The sequence below is a fragment of the Alligator mississippiensis genome, chromosome 4, assembly GCF_030867095.1.
Source record: "Alligator mississippiensis isolate rAllMis1 chromosome 4, rAllMis1, whole genome shotgun sequence".
In the NCBI taxonomy this organism is placed as follows: domain Eukaryota; kingdom Metazoa; phylum Chordata; order Crocodylia; family Alligatoridae; genus Alligator; species Alligator mississippiensis.
In genome coordinates, this window is record NC_081827.1 from 122518584 (window position 1) to 122538461 (window position 19878).

Genomic DNA, 19878 nt, shown 5'->3' on the forward strand with positions numbered 1-19878 from the left:
TGGCGACCACCGCGCATGCGCGCCTGGGCGGGCGAACAGCCGCGCCACCGAGCGCGTTGGGGCAGGGCCAGCACCACGTGGGGGCGCGCGGCCAATGGTAGGGTGGGAGGAGGGGGACAGGTGGTGAGAAAGATATTTCGCCTCCATAGCGGCTGTGCATTCCCCTGTGCTGGGCGCGTCCCTTCACTGCGGTGGTTTCAGCAGCTGCCAGCGCCGCATCACCTCCGCCCAGCTTCCTTCCCCGGGCCGGCCCGGCTCCGCTGCTGCCGGCGCCGCTGCTGGGGCTGCGGGGGGCGTCCGGCCGGGGCAGCGCGGCCTCAGTGGCGTCACAACCGCCTCGGGGTCCGCCCTGGGTGGGGCTGCTCTCACCAGCGCCCTTGTGGCTGCCCCAGACTGGGGGGCCCCCGCTCTCCCCCCTTAACCTTTTTGACCTGCTGCCTTTGCTGGGGCCGGCTCTAGCCATCCTGGCTGCTCCTTCTGCCCCGACGGTGACTGATGTGCCTGCCCTGCGCACCCCTGCCAACACCCCCTGTAATTCCCTCAGCTGCCTTGGACCATTCAGGAGCCCTTTTTTGAAAAGGTATTGCCTGGTCCAGAGTTTCTGGTCTTTTCCTCAGCACCGCAGTGTTGGGATGTTTGGTCCCACCTTTCCCTCCCCTCCAGGCTCTTTCATTCACTGGGACCTCCTGGGGTTTCTTAAAGCTGGCTGGATTAAAAGCTTCCTATCTTGTAGCCTAAGCTGTGGCAGGACTAAGTAGATGTTTCCCACTTGCATCTATGTCTTGGTAGAGGAAATTTTTCGTTTTTGCTGCCGTCAAATACTGCCACTCTGCTATGACTGTTTTCCCCAGGGTTCTGGTGCTACATTTTTTTTTTCATGTGTCTAGAGCAATGGTTCTCGATCCTTTTAGACTCAAGTCACCTCTGATAAACTCGAGGCACCCCTTGGAACATGCCAGGTCTTAGTTTTCACTCCTTTTTGACTACAGAAAAATGATAGAGCCATTTTTTCTGTTGCAAAGAACTCAAAAGGACCACAATTATGGCTTTCTATTTGAAATCTCTGGGTTTATTGTGTGAGTCCTGCAAAATCCTAACAAACCCAGCAGAGCTAACATTGTGTGGCATCTCAGCATCCTTGAAAGGATCTCGAGGCACACGGTGGCATCCTGGTTGAGAAGTGCTGCCCTAGATCTCTCAAGACAGGATAGTAATTTGCTCAGAGTTTTAGAGTTGGCAAATTAATTTTAGCTACAACATCATTAAAGGTGTAGATTGCTGTTAATTACAATTTCAATCATCAGGTTTTTCAGAACAGTTGTTCATGCTCTTATTTCAGCTCCAGTACTACAGAAGTAAAACAATGTCCAAAGAATGTGATTTACATAAGAAAGAGAAAGTGTCAACCATTTGCAACCTGCTGTATCAGGCACCACCAGGTGAATTTAGTAATGTATTTGAAGATCTCCGTACTCTGGTCCAGGATGATGAGCTGATGAGGGAGGAGGTTGCTCAGGTCTGTGCCCATCACAATAAGAACAACTTCACTACAGTCAGAATAGAAGGAAGAAATATACTGGTGACTCGCTATAATGACTTGGGAGGAAATCGCTTCTTTGACCCTCAAAACAAATTTTCTTTCAAATTTGATCACCTGAGTGAAACAACAAGCAAATTTCAGCTTCATGGTGTGCTGTTAGATGAGACAGAGTTATGGAGAAGAGCCCTCAATAGTGCTTTAAAGGCATATGTGAGCAGTTACTTCCCTTCGGGGGACTGCAGTGTGTTTAGAAAAACTTTGAAGAATAGGCAGATATTTGTGGTTTGCATTGTAGGTCACGAGTACAAAGCCCTGGGTTTCTGGAATACCACTTGGAAATCGGAATGGACTTTTGCCCTATCTCCGGTTATTACGCAGGTTACAGGAATCTATCATTTGCAAATACACTACTTTAATTATGCTAATCTTCACATGACAGTGAGTAAGACAACTGAAGAAGTCTTGCATGTTATAGACCAAGCACAGTTGGCCATGGATTTTGTGAAACTTATAAAAGCTGAAGATAACAATTTTCAGGTTGCCTTGATAGAAAACTTACAAGCCTTGTCAGAAGAAACCTGGGGAAAAACTGTACGAAGACGACTACCAGTCACTAACACTGTTATGAACTGGAATACGTTACTGACCAACCAGAACCTGGGGACCAGCGTTTCTAAATGCAGAATTTAAGTAAATGTATAGACCAAACAAAGCTAATGATTATTGTGGACAACAGATTTATTTCTGGTTAATTAAGGCAAAAACAGAGACTTTCATCACTAGATCACCACTTTGAATTTAATCCAAGTCAGTAGTTACTAAAAGTCGTTAACATTTGAGGGGGTTTTTTACCTTCTGAAGTAACTGGTATGGGTCAGTACCAGTGGTGATTTGATCTAGTGTGTAAGTGTGAAATGTCTGTGTTCTTATCTTCAGAAGTAAGTTCGCTTTACATGGAAATAAGTTCATTTCACTATATATTTAGAATTCATTATGGGAAAATATATAAAGCCACTGTTCTAACAGTATTAAAGGGCAAACACCAACTGTTCAAATAGCATTGAAACATAGGACATTCAGCCTTCAAGTTATGTTCATATATGTCAATGTTTTTCTATATTATAATCTTATAAACTGAGACATGAAAATGGAAGGAATACATATATTGCAGCTGGTTGTTGGCATTATGTCAGGACCCACCAGTGATGTGTCCTAGGAGCAAAAGAAGAAACTTTCAGTAGCTGTCATCCTAGTGTAGCAGAAGTAATGAAACAGAGCCATTCCCCTCTCCTAGTTTTGACAGTTGAATAATAAGTAAATTAAAGTAAAATTTCAAAGAACAGATTATAGACGCATGATTTGCAAGCAAACTAGAGAATGTGCTGGTATGTAGTGCCGTTATTATAACAATAGCACACAGAAGCAGCTGTGAACATCAGGATACCATGGTGTGGCAGTATTTAGAGAGAAAATGAAAGCCAGTACCTGCCCTAAAGTGTTTTATTTTAAGAACTGACATAAAAAGTGGGTTTAAAACAGGACTGATAGGCAGAAGAGGAACACAATGATATGTTTGCAAACTATAATGCAGTGCCATCCAAAGATACTTCAAGTTGAGATTTGGTACTAGTGAGTGTTTAGCTACATTATCATAGTTCCCTGCCTTGTTTGCAGGGCTAACTATTGTGGGCAGAACAGTGAGCTAACAGTTATACTACTTTTAATGCCAGAGCTAGCTAATTTAGCATTAGCTAAAACAGTTGGGGGCTAACCTTTTGGGCAGGCATGCCAAACATTAGCCCTGCACCCTCCCTGAGTGCCACTCTGATCCCTTTCCCTTACCCAGTCAACTATTCAGCTTTCTGCAACCTGTCCTGTGTTTCCTGACCAAGCTGCTGCTCTGCTTTTTGCTTCCTGTTTTGTGCTTCCTGCCTTATATGATGTGCTGCTTTCTCCTCCCTGCTGTATCTGTTTCTGAGCTGCCTGTCCCCTCCCCAATCTACGGGACCTGAACCTGTTCAGCTTCCACAAGAGAAGGCTGAGGGGGGATCTAGTGGCCTGTTACAAACTAGTCAGAGGGGACCAGCAGGTATTGAGGGAGTCCCTGTTCCCCCGAGCACTACCAGGAGTGACTAGAAATAACGGTCACAAGCTGGCAGAGGGTAGATTCAGACTAGACAACAGGAGGCACTACTTCACTGTCAGGGCGGCTAGGATCTGGAACCAACTTCCAAGAGAAGTGGTGCTGGCTCCTACCCTGGGGGTCTTTAAGAGGAGGCTAGATGAATACCTAGACGAGGTTGTTTGACCCCAGTGCTCTTTCCTGCCATGGCAGGGGGTCAGACTTGATGATCTGTCAAGGTCCCTTCCAACCCTACAAACTATGAAACTATGAATCTGCTGAGTCACACAGGCTGCCCACACCCTTTATGGCAACTATGCTGCAAGGTGGCTACCCCTGAACTAGGATATCTCTGCACAGATATGTCTTGTACTGTGTAAACTTACCCAATTTTTCAGATTTCATACCCCATATTTCATAGACACAATGTGCCTATACATGTGCAGGGAGGTGGCTCTGATGAACAGTAATTGAGTCTGCTGGAGTGTGGTAATTACCGCACTCCAGCAGGCTCCAGTGTCATGTGTATCAGCATCCTTGTGCTGAAACATGGCGGCAGGGGTGCTTTAACTATAGCTCGTTTGATGAGCTTTACTTAAAGTGCCCCTGCCACCATTTTTTCAGCACAGGGACAGTGATACATATGACATTCCAGGCACTTTAATTAGAGCGGCTCTCAGAGCTACTCTAATTAAAGTGCTCCCCCCCACCTCCCTCCCAGAGCATGTGTATAAATGCCCAATATTCTGTCTATAAGTAAATTTAACTTTTTTTCCTTATTTATTTAAAAAACTGTGATGGGGTTTCTGTTCTAACCATAGGCGGAGGAAGAAAATATGATTTGGGCGGGGCTGAGTGCACACACATGGCCCCCTACCCTCCCCTAGCAAATAAGTCTGTCACGGGGAAGAGGCATGAGAGGGCAGATTGAGATCCCCACAAGTGGGGCAGGGGCTGGGGTGAATGGAGCTCCAGGCCGTGGCAGGTCATGGGATGCTTGGAGCCCGGTCGGTTCATCCAGGGGTGCAGGGGGACTCCTGCTGCTAGGCGCACCCCCGGGGCAGGCACAGGAAGCATGTTCTCCCTGGATCTGTGTGCAGAGCAGAGGCAGCTACTGCTGTGGACTGGGCTCTGCACCCCGCTGCTGCTGCCTCGGGAGCAGTGCAATGCCACGTCTCCTGCGTGCTGGCTGCGCCACCTGCCCAGCAGTGGGAGGCACATGGCATCACACCATTCTGGGGGCACCGGCAGCGGGGTATGGAGCCCAATCCAAAGTGGCAGCTGCCTGCACCCCACACATAGATGCAGGGAGCACATGCCCCCTGTGCCTGCCCTGGGGGTGCATACAGCAGCAGGAGCCCCCTGCGCCCCCAGATGAGCTGCCTGGGCTCCGAGCATCCCACAACCTACCCCAGGGCCTCATTCACACACCTCACTCTTATGGGGCCTCAATCTGCCCCCCCCCCCCCCCACCATGCCCTTCCCTCCCCCACACCCTGTCCACACATTTACTTGTTGGGAGCTGCTCCATGCACAGCCAGGCTGAGCTGAGTTCCCCGCTGCCTGCAGGATCCAGCTGCTTGTCTCTGCCTGTCTGCGCGCCCCTGCAGCCACCCAGAGCCTGCATCCAGGCTAACTGTGTTTGGAGGTCTAAGCCCCATTAGACCCAGCCTTCCGCCACCTATAATTCTAACATGTCTACTTGCTTTAAATTAGATATCTTCAACATTTGCTTTTCTTGATATTTAATCATCTCTCTTAATTTAGAGTTTTAATAGAAACTACAAGCCAATCTGAAGTATAACCACTCAATCTATTAAAAATGTTTAAATGAATATAAAAAGTAATAGATTTAGCAAAATAATTGTTATTTTAAATATGTTAGTATTGCTTTCAATTTAAATACAAATATCAGTTCCCCCACCCTTATATTCTTTGTCAAACTTTACACTTGCCTTATCAAAATGCATAGAGTTTGGTATTACCAAGTTTATCAAGCAATCTCAGTTACATTGTATTAGTGACCTGTTGTCATCATTATTTAGTATTTTCCCTCTGCTGTGTCATCTGCAAACTAATCAGCAATGATTTTGTTTTCTTCCAGGTCAGTAACATTTGATAAAAATGTCAGTTAGTGTAGACCTCAGAACTAGACCCTGCAAGACTCCACTAGAATAGCACGTATTCAGTGACAAATTCCTATTTACAGTTATATGCTGAAAACTGTCAGTTAGCCAGGTTTTAATCCATTAGATGACTACTATGTTAATTTATTATTGTCCTAGTTTCTTAATCAGAATGTCATGCAGTACTTAGCCAAATGCCTTACAGGAGTCTTTTACATCAACACTGTTACCTTTATCAACTAAACTTGTAATCTCAGAAGAAAAGATATCAAATTAGCTTGACAGGATCTATTTTCTGTAAATCCAAGTTGATTGGCATTAATTAAGTTCCCCTCCTTTAATTCTTTCTTAATCAAGTCCTATGTCAGCTCTTTCATTATTTTGCCCAGAATCAATGTCAGACTGGCAAGTCTTCAATTACCTGGGTCATTCCAGTTACCCTTTTTAAATATTGGCACAATATTAACACTCTTCCTGTGTTCTGGAACTGAGAGAGGTTCACATACATTTCAGTGAAATTTTAACCAGTCTTTATTCATAAGAGGTCATTTAACAGCAACAGTTCAAAAAAGGTAAAAAAGCATATAGCGTCTCTTAGTTCATCATCTAGCATATCTTTGGGCTATTGAAAAACTGCTCTGTGTCTGCAATGATATAATCAAATATGTTCCTATCCAATTTTTGTCCTAATTTCTTTTTCCTTTCCCTTCTCTTTGCTCATTATTATGAATGGCCTTAACTATTCACCCAAGAGGAAAATGACACTCATTCAATTTAGAGCAGTATTATAAAAATGTACATAATAAAGACACATTTTTCACCTCTTACAAAACATGAAATGGATATAAAGGGCAAAAGTTTGCTCTCATGTTTTCAACCCCAGTTGCAAAAAGTTACCAAGTTTGGCATACACATTGTACTGGTATTACTAATTGTGTACTTGCTGTTGGGTGGGGTCACTCAGATGAAAAGTGCCATTTTCTGTGACACCAACAGTACTGGATCTCAGGTTGAGACAAGTGAACTAGTTTCCAATCTGCGGTATGATCAAATAAATGTCAATGTTTAATAATATTTAAATTAAATATTTAATGTTTACATAAATAAAATTTGCCTGTTATTGCTGTATTACAGTAGGTTGAATAAAATGGGGGTTTTTTTTCACATTGTATCTGAATTATGTCAGGGCATTAGCTTAGCAAAATGGTTGCCACCCACCGGAGTTTCAAATATACCAGTTATAACTGAAACATATTTCAATTTCAGCTTTTCGATTGCTGTGAAACATAATAGTTTCAGAACGGATGGGGGTTTTAAAGAGGCAGAGAGCTGGGTTATGTGTTGGCGCCGGCACGTGCACAAATGAATACTAGTTATTCTTGGTGTTAGTCAACAGATATTCTTAATATGGGAAGCCAAGAAAAAATATTAGCCTGTCTATGAATACATATTTTGTTTGTAAGTCTACAATGAATATGGACTCTTTCTTTTCATCAATCAGTGCAAAGTAAGAGAATAGTTTAATGCTGTGTGTACTGATTAAAATTATACCTGGAGAGCCAGTATGCCCTTGACTTCCTAGTGCCAAGAAGGGAGAAGAATAAGGCATCATGGCTTGTTAATGAGTTAGAGCAGATGAAGCAAGTAGAGTAGATCTAATTCTAGCTCCAGACAAGTGTTTTCTCTAACTTCAAATGGGAGCAGGGCTAAGGTAAAAAGAAAACATGTAATAGGGAACCCCTACCCCTATTACATATAAAGAGGGCCCTGTATCTTTAAGGATGCTAGCCCAGGTTGAAGGTCATGCCTCCCTCAGGGAGTATATATAAGAGGCCCAGCTACAGAAGCCAGGTGGAGAGGGAGGAAGTAGCATAGAGACAGGAGCTCTGCCAGTAGAAATACTGGTCAGCTGCAGAGCCACGAGCAGGTAAGCCCTCAAGCCAAGCCAGGTTCTGGGAGACTGCAGTGTCGGTGAGCCAGGTCCAAAAGACATCTGGATGGGTGAGCCTGGCCTGAGAGACTGCCATACAGGGGGCAGATACGAGTCACTGCTCTCCCCAGGTGAGCTGTAATCACTGAACAAGATGTGGCAGGCAAGATTACAGGCTATCATCTGGTTAGGAGAGCAAGCCAAGTTCTTTTGTGCCAGAAGCCAGTAGTATGTCCAAGGGTGTTCAGCCTGAAGACAGTCACAGAGCAGACTAGGTACACATTTTTCTAACTCTTAAAATATAAATCACTTGATATTAAAACATTTTTACATTGTTTAATTTACACTGTATAAGCAAGCAAGGCCAAAAAGTAGATTAATAATGTTCCTTGTGATAAAATTGGCAAGGGCTATGCATTACTGTAGCATTCAAAGGAGTTTTTTAAAAATATTTTTATTGAAATTTATGAACTATCAAAGAAAGTAGGGCATGACAAATACATAAAAATCTTCCAGTCAAGCCGACCACAAATTAACCTCAGATTCTTCCAGTGTTAATTGTAGCAGCAATGGAAAATTGCACCCACATATAATTGAAGCAAGTAATGGATAGCAATAATAACGCAGACTGTGTTAAATCTTTTATGTAGTATATGGTAAAAAAACAGAACTAATACCCAAAGCATATTTACAACATATGCTCCTGTTACATTTTGTTAATAACTTAATATTGTTGTCATAACACATGAAAAAATGAACTGCATCTAACATCCATTTTTGTCTAAACAGGGATGCAGATATTTCAGTGTTGAATCCTTATGCATAACTGGAAATTGCTATTCCTTTTTGAATAGATAGAGAAATTTTGGCAACAAAACTAATTTTTGCTTAATATATTTCTTGTGTTTCTAACCAAGTGGCCTAAAGCCTTTGCTGTAAATGTTATTTTGCTTATAATCTTTGATCCAGAAACTTATTATTCTTGTTTACATGGTGATGATCAGGTTTGTTGGGGGTTTTTTCTTTCTTCTCAAAATCTGCTGCTAGTGACTAAATGGAATGGACAGAATGTTTTAAGATACAGATTTCAGGTATCGCACATACATAACAGCCTGTATTAGTCATGTCCCAGACCTGCATCTATCTGGGATCCTTGCTTTCACTCCTGAGTAGAATGGAAACCAAATAACTAGCATGATATTGAAAAAGCAGTGTAGTAAATGGGAACAAAAATAGTGGGGAATCTATCAACAGGGGAAGGTGGAAGGAATGGCAGTAAGAGGCAAAATGATAATTGAGGAAGAAAGAGGCAGTTCATACGGGGAAGAGGATGATCCAAAGGTTAGGGCACTAACTTGAGACTTTTGAGATCGGGGTTGAAGCCTCCAGTCTCCCACAGGCTTCCTGTGTAACCTTAAGCATGTCATGTAGGCCAGATTCAGAAAGGCAGTTAGATTTCTAACTTTAGTGAAATCAACAAGAATTAGGCATTTAAATACCTTTGGATTTGGGCCTGAGTGTCTCTATCCCTCCATTCCTCATGTAAAATGGGTATAAAAGAACCAAAGTATTTCACACAGTGGTCTTATGGAAAAAAATTAAATAAAATTCTGAGGTGCTCATGTAATATAGAAATAGGGCCCCTATAAGTATTTCAAACAGATATAGAGCAATTAGCTGGAAGCAGAGGCCCCTTATAGCATCTCCTTATCCCCTGACTTCAGCTAAAGCTCAGTATATGGTCAGTAAAAAAAATATTCAGCTGCAGGAGCTAAAATGAGAAAATATCTGTTTACATTATAATTTAAGGCTGCTAAATCTGATGGAATTCATGATCTGATGCCCGTATCTCAGGCTAGTTAGGGGAAGAAGGCTTACAGACTGTAATAACTGAGCTGGTCCTGGTCTCTGGACAAAAGAAAACCTGTTGTTTTAAATAGCTGCTGAATCTCCTATGCTTCTACATGCTCTGAGTCCTGGTGGTGACTAGTCATCATTCCTCTCTTTCTCTGTCATTCCCAGGTGCAGACCCATACCAGACAGCCTCTTTGGTAGAGGAACTCCACGGTCTATCCAGGCCTCAGACCCAGTGCCATCCTCCCTCCCAAGCCCCTACTTCTCCCAAAAAGTCTACCTTGCTGTGGGACCTCTGTTTTCCTATTATTCCCTTCAGGGACAAGCAGTAATTGAAGGTTTAACAAATACATTTCTTATCCACAAATATTTGACTCTTAAAATACACACAAGAATGTTTTAGCTGTAGGGAAAACAACATATTCTTGAATGCAGTCACTCTATGTGATTTCACCAACCCTGTGAACCCTGGACTTGGGCAATGTTCTTAGGCCAGGCACCTCTTTCTGACTGTTTGGCCAGGTCTGGCATGAGTTGAGTTCTTGTGGTTAGAGAAGTACCCCTTTTCAGATTGACTTTATCTGCTGTTTCCCATATGCTACAAGCTGAGTGGATGTCCAAGCTCCTGAATCTTCAGCTTCTAACTGTTCAATATTGTCAACTCTCACAAATTTCTTATAAATGACAAGAGTTGGCTTAGGTCTGGAGACAATCTGGAATGACACAACCCCTGTCCTCTTACGAATGTTAGCGCAACCCCCGTCCTCTTATGAATGTTAGGCCCCCTTCCATTTGCTGCTGGGCCCACCTGTGCATCTCCTGGGGCAGCAGTAGCCAGAAGGGCTGCTAGAGAAGTAGGCGGAGATGATGTTTGGGTGCTGAAGGGGAAAAAATCTCCACCTGCTTCCCAAGCAGCCTTCCTCCTGTGAAGAAAAGAGAATAGGTCCTTTGCTTCTCCCTGCTTCCTTCCCTTAGTAATACTCGGTCTCCAGGGGGAGACGGGGGACTGAGCTACAGCTGCTTCCTCAGACTGGAAAGAAAAGTAGAAAGGAAATACTCTGCTGCAGTTTTAGAAGAGGGACAAGGGACACCTGCTGCAGCCGTTGTCATAGCCTGGAAGAGAGGGAAGGAATTCCTGGCCTTACCCTCTGTCCTAGACTCAGAGCAGATGAGGGGCTAAGAGATGGACAGAACTGATGTGGGTTGCAGAACTGATTTGGGGGGTGGGAGCAGATTTAATTGGGGCAGGGGCCAAAGGGCCCAAATTCTCTGAAGACCCCTCTACACATGCAGGTAAAGGCAAGACAGGAGCTAACATGGGATCCACACAGTCGCGCCTCTTGCCATGCCACGTGCATGGTAGGAAGTGCAATTATGGGATTGTGAATCAGATCTCATCAGGCCTTATCATCACACAGCTGGGAGTCCCATCAGCTGACCCAGGCTCCTAGCCACAGGAGACTCCCAGAGGTCCCTGAAGCAGGGAGACCACAACTGATGCTGCAGGGGTGCTTGGGGGCCCTCCCCCAGGGCTGGAAGCCCTGTCAGCTTGGAGCTACCAGGCTCGGGGGTGCACTTGCTCCCTGCCTCCCAAGCTGGGAACTCCAATCAGCTAACAGGGTGCTTAGCCACAGGGGCCCCAACTCACACATTCAAGTAATAGCATGATAGGAAGCAGCTACAAAGTTATGATACATTTTGTGAAATAACTTTGTAGCTTATCTTTTAATCACTCCATTAATTAATTGAATGTGGGCTGGGTGACAGTTAAAGCATGATTAACTGGTTAATCAGGTGTAGATGCGGCCTTTCTGACTACAGGGGGCAAGAGTACTTGTGCATACACACTGGGCTGGGCACAAGACATTCTAAAATGAAAAGGCAATATAATGCAAAATATTCTCCCTTATTTTTAAAGAAAAGGAAATGTCATGGGCTTTAGGGGTCTTGCTCATGATTTTGATCTCTTGAGGTGGGCAATGCTCAGCTTTTTTAGTTGGAAATCTTTCTAAGTTACAAGTTAGTTGTTCTAGTAGGGAAGAATCATTAAATGGCATGTGTTGGCTATTGCTTTCTCTTCTAGTTCCTTGGATATAGCTTGTCCACTAGGTGTTAAGCATTTGCTGCAAAGTGGATGCTGTAAATTAAGCTGAAGGTTAAATTCAAAATGAAGGTTAAGCTACAGCTTGTCATATACCTACAACCAATCTGTCATACTGAAATTTCTGAGAGGAGGAGGAAAGTACCTGTTCAGCTTGAAAGGCTGTGCATTAGCTGATCATGAGGGTGGGGGGCTGGCACCTGGGTCTCCCTAAGAAGACTTTGGCAAGGAGTATTTGCGTTATGGGGGAGGACCCATGGAGAAAAATAAATTCTGCCTGAATTAAAAAGGTATCTGAGCCATGTGAAACATGAAAGAGGTCATAGTTTAGCTTACTTTAGACTCGTGAGTGAGGATAGTGTCCTGGAAGGAGCTAACCACTTCAGTGGGGTCAGAAATAAAAAACCTCTTTTATGTCTTTAACTTCTGTGCCTTACTGTGTAGGAATCCTGAAGTTGGCTGGATTCCAATGATCTTTCAGGGGCTGCCACAGAAACTTGACTTTAAAGACCATAAAAGAAGAATTTGTAAGAGCTATGTAGCATGAAAAAGATGACAAGGCATCATCGCTATGCTTAAAGAAATAATCTTAATTATAAGTACTTTTTAAAGTCAGAACAACTCCCACTCACATGCTTTCTTTCATTCTTTTTATGGTATTCTGTAGGTGAAGGAACACATTTTTTTGTCTCTGACCTACCAATAAAATGTGGTTTACTACCATTTCTGATTATGGAATTATAAAAAAGGGGGATTTTTCTAAAGAAAAATTGAGCAAAACAATTTTATTTCACTGTAAATAATATTTGTCTTACTTATGGACTGTAATTCATAAAAGGCCATAAATTGGCAACCCAATTTTAATTATATTCTCATTAGAGAGCTGATATGAAAATCACAGCTTATGTCAAGTATTTATTATTCATACTTGTATAGTTAATGACTGAATGCCTGAAGTCCATCTGTACTAAAAAGTCACCTTGTTCATAATTTCTGTATGTTTAAAGTAACATGATCACTTAAGGTATTGCATACATTCAGCACCATTGCTTTCCTTACATAACATCTGAATGCAAATTTATTCTGTTGTTCTTTCATAAATAATTAACTTTATCTGCTAATATATTCCTGCCGAGTCCAGTTCCTCTGGTGATTATAATTGTGTGTGCAGTACATATTCATTAAGCATCTATAGCATTTTTTTTTACTCTTCCCATCAAAAGGTCATTTTGGAGACATGTCAACAATGTGGTTCTTATGATCTGTAAACTCTGCAAAAGGCAATCTGTTATTTCAGCCTCTGTGCTGAAGTCCCATATGCATGAATCCTCTGCAAAAAATGTATTTAGCAGAACCCAGTTAAGATTGTAATCAACTTTTGGATATTCTATGTGCAATAATTTTTCTCTTTTATCAAAGTTATACATCCCACTACACAGACAATATTGAGACAGGCACTGCTTACAAGGCAGATTTTTCTGTCTGTTTTTTTAGAAATAAATTAATGTGTTTGTCCTGTGTTTCTGCTTTCAGCAAGATATATGGAATACTGTTTTGAAGAACAGGGAAGAATGTTGAGATTTTACAATGTATAGTTTCTATTTTTGGCTTCCAGAAGTTCACGAGTTCTTCCACTCACAAGTCCCTCACTCAACCAAAGTAATTAATTCTAATTCTTGATTGTAATCATGTGAGTGTTTTCACTATAAACAATCCTATAGGATAGGTACTATAATACTGACCATGTGCAGATGTTACATTTCTACTGGGGGAATAGCAGCTCTCTTGGTAGAAACCATGAGTGTTAACACGGGCATTAATAAAAATCCTGCTAGAACAAATGTTTTAATTCCTGGAGAAAAAATAACCCATCTCAAATCTGGTAGAAGTTGTTTTCAGGAGAACAAACTGCTGCCTAACTGCTTCCAGGGAACAGGAGGAGTTCATAGATTCATAGATGCTAGGGTTGGAAGGGACCACAACAGATCATCGAGTCCGACCCCCTGCCTAGGCAGGAAAGAGTGCTGGGTTCAGATGACCCAAGCCAGATGCCTATCCAGCCTTCTCTCAAAGACCCCCAAGTTAGGGGAGAGCACCACCTCCCTTGGAAGCCCATTCCAAGTTTTGGCCACCCTTACCATGAAGAAGTTTTTCCTGATGAAAATCTGCTCTCTGTCAGTGTGTGACCATTGTTCCTTGAAAGGAATCTATGCATGTGTACTAGCAAAACTGTAGTTAACTTAAGGAACTTCAATAGCAAAACCTTGATTTCCTATAGCTTTTCAGGCACCTGGGAGATGGCGTACAGGGAGTCATGGTTCTCATTCTGGCACAGGTGACTAAATTCTACCTTAATTCCAACTCAGGTGCCCATGACCTTTTGTACATCTGGATATGTACTGTTATGGAATTTGGGAAAATGGTAGTTCCCTGCTTCGTGAAGGAGTTGTCAGGATAAATACATTGATGACTATGGAGCACTAAGATCATATGCTGTTGGGAACCATATAAATAACTTCAATGATAGGAAGCAGAAGAACTGAGTGTTGACAAAAAGGAGGGAAAAAAGCTAGGCTGACCTACTTTTTTTGGACCATGAGCATATTAGTTTTCTTGGTTTTTCTCTTGCCTTTTCTTTTAGTTTGAAATTGTTTCAAATCACCTTTATAAGCTTACAGATGATGCTTATAACTGGTGAAAAAAATATTCTGAATGCAAAAAATAGTGTATCCAAGGAGCAGCAGAGCACTGACAAATTTAGCCCTATAATGTCAGAATAAAGCATAACTAAAAATATGTCTCTACCCCATTCTAAGGTCTGCTAATTTTCTTTTGACATTGCCTCTATTGAGAGGAAATAAAAAGAATCCAAAATGCTTAGGATGAAAATTCAGTGTTCAAAAGTCACTTTGATGCATCTTCCTGTGTTTTATTAAACCCCTTGTATTCACCTGAGTCCTTATTTTTTTTAGCTCCCATTTCTCATTTTCTTATATGAAGACCAAATTATTAACAATAATGTCACGCTACATAAATCTTATCCAAAGACGACATGATGTGTTAAATAGAAAGGAAATTGCCACGGGCTCTAAGTTTGAGGTCCAAGGGCAGCAGCTTGTAGCTTATTAGTATGATAAAGTGAAGTTTGAAATTATATTAAATGTTTGTTTAAGGAATAATTAGTATGGAGCTTGTGCATTTTCAAGTACATCACACAGAGTTGTAGAACCAAACTGTAACTTCATATGTTCACTGGCAGATATCCTTCCTCTAGTGTATGTTTTTCCTACTCCACAGTTAGGCAAACAATATAAAGAACAGATCTGTTATTCAGCATGTGCTTCCTTGTGCATTTGTATGTACTTCTTATTGCTTTTTTATTTTGGTGGAACCTTTGTCAACCTCAACTCCAGATGAGAATTTCAAAACTGCTTTTGCTTCAAATGAGATTGCTTTCCATCCCTGGCCAGTCAAGCCACACGGGGAGAAATTCAGGGAAAACAGAACCTAAACTGGGCTCACTGATTTTTTTTTTTTTCTTTTTTAAGTCCATGTATGATCTAAAGGACATGCTTCCATGTTGAGGTCCTGTGACTGGTGCCTGAAGTCAAATTCTGCATGTCAAAGAATTGTTCTGGCATGAATGATCCTTCAATTTATCACTGGCATGAATACAGAATGTTATCAGAAGTAGTGGTTTGGGTGGTGAGTTGTTTATTTTTCTGCATACACTGGGGGTCTCTTTCCTGCAGTCATGAATAATGCAGTGCTGGTGCTAAACCTTCATAGTCACAGAATTTTGGGCCTTTGGTCCCACTGCACACGGCCAAGTTTGCCACCATTGCCACCAGGCCCACTACTATTAATGGAACTCTCCTCTTGCTGGTGGACCCCTGCTTCTGGACCCACCACCACTGCTTCCAGACCTCTTGCCACCGATGCTGCTACCACCAGACACATCACTGCCCCTAGACCCATCATCACTCTCAGACCTCCCACTGTCACTGCTGCCATTGCCACAGGATCTACCCTTGTGCCCTGAGCTGGATCTGGCCTAAGAGGACTCTCGCAGTCTGGATCCATTCTGGAGCCCAGGTGAGTGACACCGCTGGTATAGACAAACAGATGAACTCTATTTTCAACTTTCTCTGAAACATCAAGTAAGGTAAACTTCATAGCTCCTTTGAGTTCAGTGGAGTTGTTCCAATGTATGACTGGTAAGGGCCCAGCCCCAGTTATTTACTCATAGTGGAGCAGGGCATTGTGCTTGATGTTGTCTGTTGTAGAATGATAGTTCTTAGAAGAAGGACCTGTTCTACCTATTGGATGCCCAAGTGGATATTAGATGCCTGAATATGATCCTATTCCACCCTGCTGAACTCCCCAGAAGTCCATTAATGCATCTACTTGTATATTATGCTGTCACCTGAGCCTTAACACTAAGTCAGAAAAAAAACAGTGTGACAGGGAAGGTGTACCCAGTTCTTATACAAACAGATATCCAGGGACACAAACACGCTGGATTTGGTTTATGCTTAAGTACCAAAGTACACAGAGGGTGCGTTTACACGTTGCCGTGTTTTAGCACTTCCCTTTGGAAGTACTAAAGCATGGTACAGTAACTGCCCATACTGCACTATGGACGTGGTACATGGTTAGATTTCACGGCTACTTCGCCATAGCGGCATGCTAAAATGGGAGTGTCCCACTATGGCGACACAGCTGCCGATCATGTGTAGATCCACATCACTGCTACATCACCATAGCACACCGCACAGTGATGTAGCACATCACTATGTTGCCATAGGGCAACATGTAAACACACTCTGAGATGCCTAATAGGTGGAATAGGAGGTGTTGTCAGAACACAAACTGTCCTGAGTTCTGGGTGGTACTAAGCTAATACTTTCTGTGAAGAGGGCAGCAAGCCGTTTCCAATCCATTTGGTACATTTTAGCAAAATAAGACTGTATATTTATATGCTTTTAAGAAAGAAATCAAACCAAGAAAATGAGTGTAGATTATAAAACAGTCCTAAGCTTGCTAAAGGCTTTATTTCACATCCAGGATGCAAGCTCTAGTCAGTTATTCCAGTCTTACTGCTAAATCATCTAAAGACTTGTCCCATGCTGATTTAAAGTAATCCTTATAAAGAATGAGGTTACAGGAAAAAACACATTTTGGGGGATTTTTGAAAAATAAATGTATCCAACTATGATAAAGCAGAGTACAATTTTATATTTCTGTCTCTGGTACACATTTCAGTATAATCAAACTTATCAAACAATCAAATGATAATTGACTGACAGCTAAATTCTTTTCTTGGTTGCCAAGTAGATTTAATAATGCTCAGTTAGAGAAACTCATTTAGCTACTGTGTCTAATATAATTATGGAATACTGAAGTCTTCTGAGCACTGTTTATTGGATACTTGACTTGTGTATTTGCAAAATAAAATAGCAAAACTCCTGAAAATACTGGCTGATTTCTGCAAACATTGGAACAGTTTGTGATCACTGTTGCCTTGGTATAAATCTATTTAAATCATTAAAGTTATTCTGAATAAGCTTTTCTGTACCTTGTGATAAGAATCTAGTTCACAATTAATGTGTTATTTTTGCATCCAATTCTCTTAGCTAGTCGGTATTGTTCTTTTGTACCGGCAAGAACCGGATGACACATTTTATGTTATAAATCAAGTAATGTAAAAGGGAGCTTTCTACGTGAATACTTACATACAACTGAATTCATCTGAATTCCTTTTTATAAAAATGGTGAATTACTTGTGCAGATCACAAGGTATCTTTAAAAATGCCATCCTATTCCCACTTTTGGTGTTATTATTATTTATTTTTAAATTGTTGTTCTCAAGCTTCTTAGGCTCAAGGCACCACCTTAGGTTTAAGGCATCCCTGGGAAAATGCTGGCTCCTTATTTTTCATTTTTTGATTACAGAAAAATAATAGATCAATTCTTCTGTTGCAGAGAGCTCAGAAAGATCACAACAGGTCAAAATGTTTTGAGTACAAATTCATAGCATTAAAAATCTCAGAGTTGATCTTATGAATCACACTTGTACTCCTAACAGTGCTAACAATTTGTGATATGACATGGCTTCTTTAGGATTTCAAGACACCCCCATTTTAAAGCAACATTTAGATGCCTTAATTGAAAAAAGGACCAAATTTATGTTTAGTGCTGTACACATCCTTCAGTACTTAGTAAGAAATAGTCTTTGCCTCACAAAGTCTCTTTTTATGACCAGGTTACGAAACGCCTGGACACAGGAGGAGGGGTGGATGTCGTATACTTAGACTTCAGGAAGGCCTTCGATACGGTATCCCACCCCACACTGGTGAACAAGTTAAGAGGCTGTGACTTGGATGACTACACAGTCCGGTGGGTGGCGAATTGGCTAGAGGGTCGCACCCAGAGAGTCGTGGTAGACGGGTCGGTTTCGACCTGGAAGGGTGTGGGCAGTGGGGTCCCGCAGGGCTTGGTCCTTGGACTGATACTCTTCAATGTCTTCATCAGCGACTTGGACGAGGGAGTGAAATGTACTCTGTCCAAGTTTGCAGATGACACAAAGCTATGGGGAGAAGTGGACACGCCGGAGGGCAGGGAACAGCTGCAAGCAGACCTGGACAGGTTGGACAAGTGGGCAGAAAACAACAGAATGCAGTTCAACAAGGAGAAATGCAAAGTGCTGCACCTAGGGAGGAAAAATGTCCAGCACACCTACAGCCTAGGGAATGACCTGCTGGGTGGCACGGAAGTGGAAAGGGATCTTGGAGTCCTAGTGGACTCCAAGATGAACATGAGTCGGCAGTGTGACGAAGCCATCAGAAAAGCCAATGGCACTTTCTCGTGCATCAGCAGATGCATGACAAATAGATCCAAGGAGGTGATACTTCCCCTCTATCGGGCGCTGGTCAGACCGCAGTTGGAGTACTGCATGCAATTCTGGGCACCGCACTTCAAGAGGGATGCGGATAACCTGGAGAGGGTCCAGAGAAGAGCCACTCACATGGTTAAGGGCTTGCAGACCAAGCCCTACGAGGAGAGACTAGAGAACCTGGACCTTCTCAGCCTCCGCAAGAGAAGGTTGAGAGGCGACCTTGTGGCTGCCTATAAGTTCATCACGGGGGCACAGAAGGGAATTGGTGAGGTTTTATTCACCAAGGCGCCCCTGGGGGTTACAAGAAATAATGGCCACAAGCTAGCAGAGAGCAGATTTAGATTGGACATTAGGAAGAACTTCTTCACAGTTCGAGTGGCCAAGGTCTGGAATGGGCTCCTAAGGGAGGTGGTGCTCTCCCCTACCCTGGGGGTCTTCAAGAGGAGGTTAGATAAGCATCTAGCTGGGGTCATCTAGACCTAACACTCTTTCCTGCCTATGCAGGGGGTCGGACTTGATTATCTATTGAGGTCCCTTCCGACCCTAACATCTATGAATCTATGAAAGATTTCCAAACATCCAAAAGCTTTTTTTGTGTGTGCCGCTGTATAACAATGTCACTTTAAAAACCTTCATTGTGCATGGTTGCAGCTCGATACATATTCATCATTTACCAGCACAAACAGCTTTGTACTACATCCACAGTACGGCCAGGGACAGAAGTTATACATAAACTGGTGTAAATGAGCAGAAACTGATTTAAACCTGTAATAGAACAGAAGTTCAGTGCACTTAAACCACTTTCAAAATGGCCAAAACTGGTTTAAGATAAACGTGGTTGAATGTGGTATCAGATTTAACTGATTTAGATCAAACCAGTTTTTGAAACTTGTGTTCTAGATCCCCTCCTGGTTCAAGTTAACTCACAGTCCCCCCAGTATCCAAGGATGCCTTGCAGCCCTGGGTTATACTGTCTGCTTCAACAGAGCAGGGTCTGTCCTGCCCCTCTACTGCCTAGCTGGACACTATCTCCTCTGGCTGGCAGAGAAGGGGGTGGCAAGGAAAACCCTAGCACTGGTCCCCAGCCGGTGTCTGCCTGTTAGTGGGGAAGTCCTCAGAGGCTTTTTCCCCCCTCCCTGCTCAAGCGTGGGGAGACAGCCCACCCCCCACTCAGCTTGAGTGGGGAGGGGGGAAAAGCCTCTGAGGGCTTCCTCTACCTGGCCAGGCAGACCCTAACCCACCCATGCCCTTCCCACCTGTCCAAGCTCAGATTGGGGCACATAGCTAAGGGAATCACTCCCAACTCT

The 19878-nt window shown here is 42.7% G+C and overlaps 1 protein-coding gene across 1 annotated transcript; it reads left to right on the forward strand.

Moving 5' to 3' along the window:
- Window positions 1-112: 112 nt before the first annotated feature.
- CAPZA3 (capping actin protein of muscle Z-line subunit alpha 3) lies at window positions 113-4779 on the forward strand. The gene is made up of 2 exons (XM_006269470.4): window positions 113-580; window positions 1340-4779. The coding sequence occupies exon 2, from the start codon at window positions 1364-1366 to the stop codon at window positions 2228-2230; it is 867 nt and encodes a 288-aa protein (XP_006269532.1). The 5' UTR covers window positions 113-580; window positions 1340-1363; the 3' UTR covers window positions 2231-4779.
- Window positions 4780-19878: the final 15099 nt, after the last annotated feature.